The sequence below is a fragment of the Penaeus vannamei genome, chromosome 41 (assembly GCF_042767895.1).
Source record: "Penaeus vannamei isolate JL-2024 chromosome 41, ASM4276789v1, whole genome shotgun sequence".
Taxonomy (NCBI): domain Eukaryota; kingdom Metazoa; phylum Arthropoda; class Malacostraca; order Decapoda; family Penaeidae; genus Penaeus; species Penaeus vannamei.
The window spans coordinates 54,213-61,712 of record NC_091589.1 but is presented as its reverse complement, the minus strand read 5'-3'; the positions used below and the strand labels follow the sequence as shown (position 1 = coordinate 61,712).

The 7,500-nt window shown below is 49.8% G+C and overlaps 1 protein-coding gene across 5 annotated transcripts in view; it reads left to right on the top strand.

The window, feature by feature from the left end:
* The window catches only part of LOC113806152 (vascular endothelial growth factor receptor 1), a gene marked incomplete at its 3' end in the record, with an annotated part of 67,272 nt that overhangs the window by 25,808 nt on the left and 33,964 nt on the right, over nt 1-7,500 (top strand). For all 5 annotated transcript variants that reach the window (XM_027357272.2, XM_027357271.2, XM_027357268.2 and 2 more), the window contains 1 exon segment: nt 5,457-5,708. In XM_027357272.2, the coding sequence (XP_027213073.2) occupies nt 5,654-5,708 (55 nt within the window).

The following is a 7,500-nucleotide window of genomic DNA, read 5'->3' as shown; positions in this document are numbered from 1 at the left end:
TCTGGCGCCGGGAAGCGGCCGCCTCGAAGGAATTCCGCCGCTTCCGGAGGACGTCGCCCAAGCGTAGGACTTCCCGAGACCAGAGTCGTCAGTCGTGCAACTATTCGGACATACATTTTACACACACATTGATGTACGTGTGTATGTGTGTGTACACACATAATAATTGCACACACACCACTAGCACTGCCGAAGCTGCACCAAACTCTGGCACGGTTTGTAACGCCAGGGTCGGGCAGCGGGCGAGCCTCAGCTGGGCCTCGGAAGAGCTGCCAAATCCCCCACTGACACGCCTCTGCAGAGGCCGGGGACACGGAGAGACGCCGGAATAGGTTCCCGCCCGCCAGACGGAGGACCTAGCCGAATGGACGCTCCGCAATCCCAGATGGCGGAAGTGTGTACCTTCATGTGCCACCTAAGAAAGGCAACAAAAATTCAGCCCTTCACCTGCGGCTGCGCGCGCTCGAGAACTTTTGGCTCCGAAGCAGGACGCACGAGTAGGTCACTCAATGTCAAACCCACAAAACTGTCTCCAGGGCGTGGATCTAATATGGGTCAGTCAACCTTGGGGTATGGCTAGGACACATACATTCGGAAATGAGACCGGAACACACATACGAGCGGGATACAAAGTATCAAGATCATTCTATGTACATGCCGTCAGTCCCACTGTGGACTATGCTCCTGTCGCGCTCATTGCTCCCAGGCCTAAATAAAGAGAAAATTTGGAGACAGTCCAAAACGAAGCAGCCAGGATCATCCTGAGTGCCTCCAGGTAGACAAAGGTCCTCAACCTCTTCATGGAGGCAAACCTCCCGCCCCTGGACACACGGATTGATCGAACGGCAGCACAGTTCCTTTCGAACGTCATCCAGGCACCCCGGACCACATACATGAAACAAAATGTACTCACCACAGCCAGGGTGCTAATACGTTTTCACTTCAACGTCTAACTGCGTGCAACGGACATGGACTCCGCCACCCTGGCTATACTGATCTTCCGCCGTGGGCACAGACCTTGATCAAGTTCTCGGTCATGAGCTTGTCAAGGAGAGAAAAAGACATTGTTCTTCGCTTCCAAAGGGTCATTGGTCATCACTCCAGGCAGTAGAACCTATTTCACGGACAGACCCGTGGATCCCATCAAACACCAGCCGTCGACCTCGCAGCGAAGGATACCACACCATCATGAGGATCACTGGCAACGCCTCCTCGCACCAAGTAGAGACACGCGATCACGGGAGCCCTAGACCACGCGTCCCTGAGGGAAGGACACGTAGGCATACATACAGATTCTGGATCAGCCATGGACTGTCTTCAGCACAGCATGACAACGCAAAAATCTACCTCCTGACCACTGCCCTCACCATAGCACAGATGATCCTTGCTCAGTAGAGAAGAAGAATCATAAACTGGGTCCCAAACCACAGAGGCATCCAAAGGAATGAGCTTGCTGAGGCTAGCCGAATAGGGCAAGAGCAGGACCCTAAATCCCTCATTATGATTGTCGTTATTATCATCAACTTTGTTAACTATTATCATTGTTGTTTTTAGTACAATTGTCGTTATTATCATTGTTGTTTTTATCATTATGATCATTAACATCATCATTCTTCTTCGAGGAAAGTACACTGCACTGGTATGATTATTGTTGATATTGTAATTGTTGGTATTATTGTTTTTATTATGGTTGTTAATGTTCTATTTATTAGTAGCATCACTATCACTATTATAAGTGGTAGCAGTAGAAGTAATATTTTATTACTATTATTATCATTATTATTATTCGCGTCAAGTACACTGCACTTGTCGTTACGTTATGGCAGACACTAGCGACCAGTCTATCAGAGCCAAAAAGATCTGTAATAGATAACCACGTGACAGTAGAAGCTCAACCCAAGGAAAGTCGGTTGAAATTCAGATCGGCCCATCATGCTAGTCAGTGCATACTGTGCTAGGGAGGCGCTTGCCCTTTTCTGCGAAATCTTGCGCCTTAACCACAAGGGCGGCCGGACGACTCGCAGGCCACCGTCCTGGACTCATTAGTCAAGGAAAGAACTTTTCCAAATCGGTTTGAAATCCATGTTTGCCCGGACTCCGTCCTCCCAGAGCGCACGATGTAAAGGTTTGCAGACCAGGCGGAGGGGTTAAGATCACCCCTGAAAGAAGGGTTAAGGGACGAAGCCAGTTACATTTGCTGTGAATGCGCATCGTTATAGCATGTGTACCTAGGCTCTATCCTGCCAGAACATACACGATTCTACAGAGCATGTCAGGCTGGAAGGGTCCAAGGGCGAAGCCCTCTAATTACTACGATTATGCATCTCTACTGCTAAAGGGCGGTTCAACCGGTCTTGTGTTCGTGCAGGTTTGGCCGTGAGCGCGGCCATCTGGGCCGAATCGGTCCCTTTGGTGCGAAACTTTGAAACAGCTTACTGGTGTCGACGGCCCGTCAGACAAGCGTTAACAATTTGGAATCTCTAAATCGTTTTCCATGCTTCTTTCTTTAAAAAAAATATACGCCTTGAAACATGAAAATATGGTGAAACAGGGAATAAGTCCTTGGCCTCCATGTTGCTTAAACGAGAAGTACCGTACGTGATGTTGTTCAGGCGAGAGGTATGTGCGGTCTATTACGGCGGTGCTTTTCGCAGTTGAAAAACCACGTCTGACCGTCTGGCAGTTGAACCGCACCTTAAATTATTGTCTGCTCTACCTTATCTTAATCTTTCGCTTTTACCTTGTAATTTCCAAGCTCCCCCCACCCGCTATCGTAACTGTGCTTCATTTGCGACGGGAGTGAGAGCTAGATTCCTTCGAAACACGGCGAGAGCTTTCGGAAGAGAAAGAAAGGAAAAACTTCTTGCTCATCCGGCCATCGGTTTTCGGCGTTGATTACCAGAATAATGATAATGATAGTATTATAATGGGATTTAAACATTTGAAATAGGATTCCTTTGTGTGTGTATGTGGTTCTTTGATATTTATGTTGTCAATTACCACTTCATTTTAAAACAGAATGGGTCGACGTCAACTCAGCAATTACTTGATATATAATTTCAGGCGTGACATGCTCAAGACTTCCAAGTTCGAGTTCAAACAGAATGGGACTTCAGGCCGACCGATAAAACGAACTGAGATTTGATGTAAATGATTTTAATCGTAATGATGATAAGTATTATTATAATAAGATAATTGAAATGACATTTAACACCAAAATTGAAGAATCTGACAGCACGTAACTCAGCATGATATTCCAATAGACCGCTTCTGTACCATTTCCTTCGCAAAACGATATTGAAGACAGCAATGAAATAGAAAAAAATCAAGAGCGCCACCATACCGTCTCTTCCAGTCCCAGGAAGCAGTTCCGTCAAATCGCAGAAAATGGCGCGAAATAGACGCGATTGTAATCAAACGAGCCAAAGGGAATTTGCTATGGCCGTCACGTGACAATAAACTTTATCCTCGGGTGTAACAGCTAATCTGAACTGTAGCGGATTACGTGTAATAGAAGGAAAGGCAGTTGAATTTTCAAATGAGTACAATGAAGGATAGTGCAAAGGGTATTCAAAAAATTATTCCAATTTGGGAACTATCTCTGAAGTATCGGCAGGGAGCGTGAGGGATCCCAGCTCAAGGGAATTTCCCGCAACGGCGCCTACTTTATCGCCACAGGTAAGAAATGATCCAAATCGGGGAGGGATCCAGACATTTGTCAAGACATACAAGGTGGCCATTTAGTTGTACAAGCCCTGTGAATGCACGTTACTAACACAGTTCCAGGCTATGTCATCCCACAATACTATATACGAGGTGAGCATTTTGCTGAACAGGGTGGGAATAGGGAGGGCTTAGGCGGCGAAGGTTCCCAAGTATTACGAATGTAGTTGTATTTACACCTGGTGAACCCATTTCGGCGGACGGGCACCGCGGTGTTTGTTTACTCTCGCGCCACCTGGTTCTCGAACGGAAACATTAGTTTACATTGTTTTGAATTTTACTTTTATTCATGAATGCCATTACAGTTTCTATGAGAAAACAACACTGAGATAGCTGGTTAATTATAACCAAGATTGGTTGTAAATAACCTTATGTACATGGCTAGTCTGCTTTTTTAGTAGTTGGGGGTTTGGGGAGGCTGTGCCCGAGGCTGTCGGGTATGACCGGCGAGGGCAAGCGTCTGGAATTGCCGTATGCGCCATGGCTTGTCATGGAATGATTAGCGAAGGTGTGGCAACGGTAAATTAATCGTTTTCGCTGCTGCTATGCCAACACACGAAGTATATTGTGCACAATTTTTATGCATAAACAGTTACGCTCGCGCACTCACATTTGCCCTGTCCTCACTTGACGCCTAACAGATAACATGTTAGGCATACACACACACACGCACGCACGCACGCAAGCACGCACGCACGCACGCACACACACACACACACACACACACACACACACACACACACACACACACACACACACACACACACACACACACACACACACACACACACACGCACGCACGCACACACACACACGCACGCACACAAACACACACACACACAAACACGCACAAACACACACAAACACACACACACACACGCACGCACACACACAAACACACACACACACACACACACACACACACACACACACACACACAAACACAAACACACACAAACACACACACAAACACACACACAAACACACACATACACAAACCAAACACACACACACACAAACACACACACAAACACGCACACACACACACAAGCGCGTGTGTATATATATTTAAGCCTATATATATGTATAAGCCAATCCAACTAAATGCATATGTATATTTATATAGGCAGATATATATACACCTATCTATTCATCCATCTATCTATCTATAAGATCAAATTCAGTTATTGAATAGACATCGAGTGAGGTCGCACAATGCATGCTTGCAGCAGCCAGCCCGCACGCAAGCAAATCCAAGATAAGATATGGCCATGACGCCATGCGACCCGCGGCGGGATGCGAACCGCGGGAGGGGGGGGGGGGGCTCTGACTTCTGTTCGGTCTGCTTGCTCGTTTTTGCGTGCGGGCATTTGGCATCATCCATGTCGCTTAATTGCCATCTTCGTGTTTTTACTTCTTTATCTTCACTTAATCTGTCTCTCTATTTGATAGTATGATTGAAATCTTGCATATCATGTTTTTTTTCTTCTTCATATATTTGTTTGTCAACTGATACGGCTCTGTAAGAAAAGCTTGAATGCAGTGCAAGCAGAGCTGTAATCAGTGGTTTAACCAGTGAAACACTCGAGAGTTTGGTTCAGTCGAACCGATGCGGCGCAGGCGTCCCCAGCGGGACCTCGTTCGCAGGCCTATGCAGACCTTGCGTGCCCCTGCCTCGCGACGCGCGTTTCACCGCGCAAAATCGCACTCGGTCAACTTCTCTCTTTCTTCAGGTAACTGCTGGTCGACCGTTTCTCTTCTGGAGGAGGCTGAGGGATTCGCGAGGCGGCCGAGAATGCAACCAACAGGAGATCGCCAAAGGGCGCTGTAGAGGGCCCGGATCTCCCTCAGGAACATCCGAGGAGCTCGGAATCGACTGCATGAACGAGACATCCTGCTGAACAGAGCACCGCCGACGACGCCTGCCACGATGAACGGCGCTCGGAAGACCTTCCTCGGGCTGTGGCTCCTCGCCTGCGCCGCCGGTGAGTCCGAAGGGGCTGGGAGGGGCGTGTCTGATAGAGAGGGAGAGAGGGGGGGGGGAGAGAAAGAAAGATATAGAGGGGAAGGGAGAGTGAGAGAAACGGAGGGGGAGAGTGAGGGCGAGAGTAAGAAAGTGAGGGGAGTGAGAGAGTGATAGAGAGGAGGGAATGAGAGAGATAGGAAAGAGAGTGAGAGAAAAAAGGGGGTTTTAACCCAAAAACCCCCCCCCCGGGGTTTCCGCGGGCCCTTCCCGGGGGCCCCGGCCCCCCCCGGGGGGGGCCCTTTCCCCCCCTTCCCCCGGGGCCCCCCCGGGAAGGTTCCCCTTTTTCTTCTGGGGGCTGGGGATTTCCCGGGGGGCCCGGGCCCCCCCCGGGGCCCCCCCCCCAAAACCCGGGGGAAAAAAATTCCGGGAAAAACCCTGAAAGAAAATTGGGGGGGGGGGCCCCCCCCCCTTTCCCGGGGGGGGGTTTTCCCCCCCCGGGGGGGGCTGGGGGGGGGGGGGGGGGGGGGGGAGGGGGAAGGGAGAAAGGGGAAAGAAAGAGGGGGGGGGGGGGGAAAAAGGGGGGGGGGGGGGAAAAAGGGGGGAAAAAAAGGGGGGGAATGGGGGGGGGGGAAAGAGGGGAAAAAAAAGGGGGGGAAAAAGGGGAAAAAAAAAAGGGGGGAAAAGGGGAAAAAAGAGGGAGGGGGGGAAGGAAGGGGGGGGGGAAAAAAAGAAAAAAGGGGGGGGGGGAAAAAAAAAAAAGGGGGGAGAGAAAAAAAAAAAGGGGGGGGGGGGGGGGAAAAAAAAGGGGGAAAAAGGGGGAAGGGGGGGGAAGAAAAAAGGGGGGAAAAAAAAAAAAAAAAAAGGGGGGGGGGGGGAAAAAAAAAGGGGAAAAAAGGGGGGGGGGAAAAAAAAGGGGGGGGGGGAAAAGAAAAAAAAAAAAGGGGGGGGGGGGGGGGGGAAAAAAAGGGGAAAAAAAAAAGAAAAAAAGGGGAAAAAAAGGGAGGGGGAGGGGGGGGAAAAGGGGAGGGGGAAAAGGAGGGGGGAAAGGGAGAAGAGAGAAAAAGGGGGGGGGGGAAAAAAGGGGGGGGGGGAAAAAAAGGGGGGGAAAAGAGGGAAGGGGGGAAGAAAAAGGGGGGGGAAAAAAAAAAAAAAAAAAATTTTTTTTTTTTTTTTTTTTTTAAAAAAAAATTTTTTTTGGAAATTTTTTTTTTTTTTTTTTTTTAAAAAACCCCCTTTTCCCCCGGGGGGGGGGCCCCCCCGGGAAAAACCCCCCAAAACCCCCCAAAAAAAAAAAAAGGGGAAAAAAAAAAAAAGGGGGGGGGGGAAAAGGGAAGAAAAGGGGGGGGAAGAAAGAGGGGGGGGGGGAAAAGGGGGGGGGGGGAAAGGGGGGAAAGGGGGGAAAGGGGGGAAAGGGGGAAAAAAGGGGGGGGAAAGGGGGGGGGGTAAAAGGGGGGGGGGGGGGGGGGGAAAAAAAAAGGGGGGAAAAAAGGGGGGGGGGAAAGAGGGGGGGGAAAAAGGGGGGGGAAAAAGGGGGGGGAAAAAAAAAAAGGGGGGGGGGGGGGGGGAAAGAGGGGGGAAAAAAAAAAAGGGGGGGGGGGGGAAAAAAGGGGGGGAAAGGGGGGGGAAAAAAGAGAGGGGGGGGGGGAAAAGAGGGGGGGGAAAAGAGGGGGGGGGGAAAAAAAAAAAAGGGGGGGGGAAAAAGAGAGAGAGAAAAAAAAAGGGGGGAAAAAGGGGGGAAAGAGGGGGGGGGGAAAGAGAGAGAGGGGGGGAAAGAAAAGAGGGGGGGAAAAAAAGGGGGGGGGCCGGAAAAA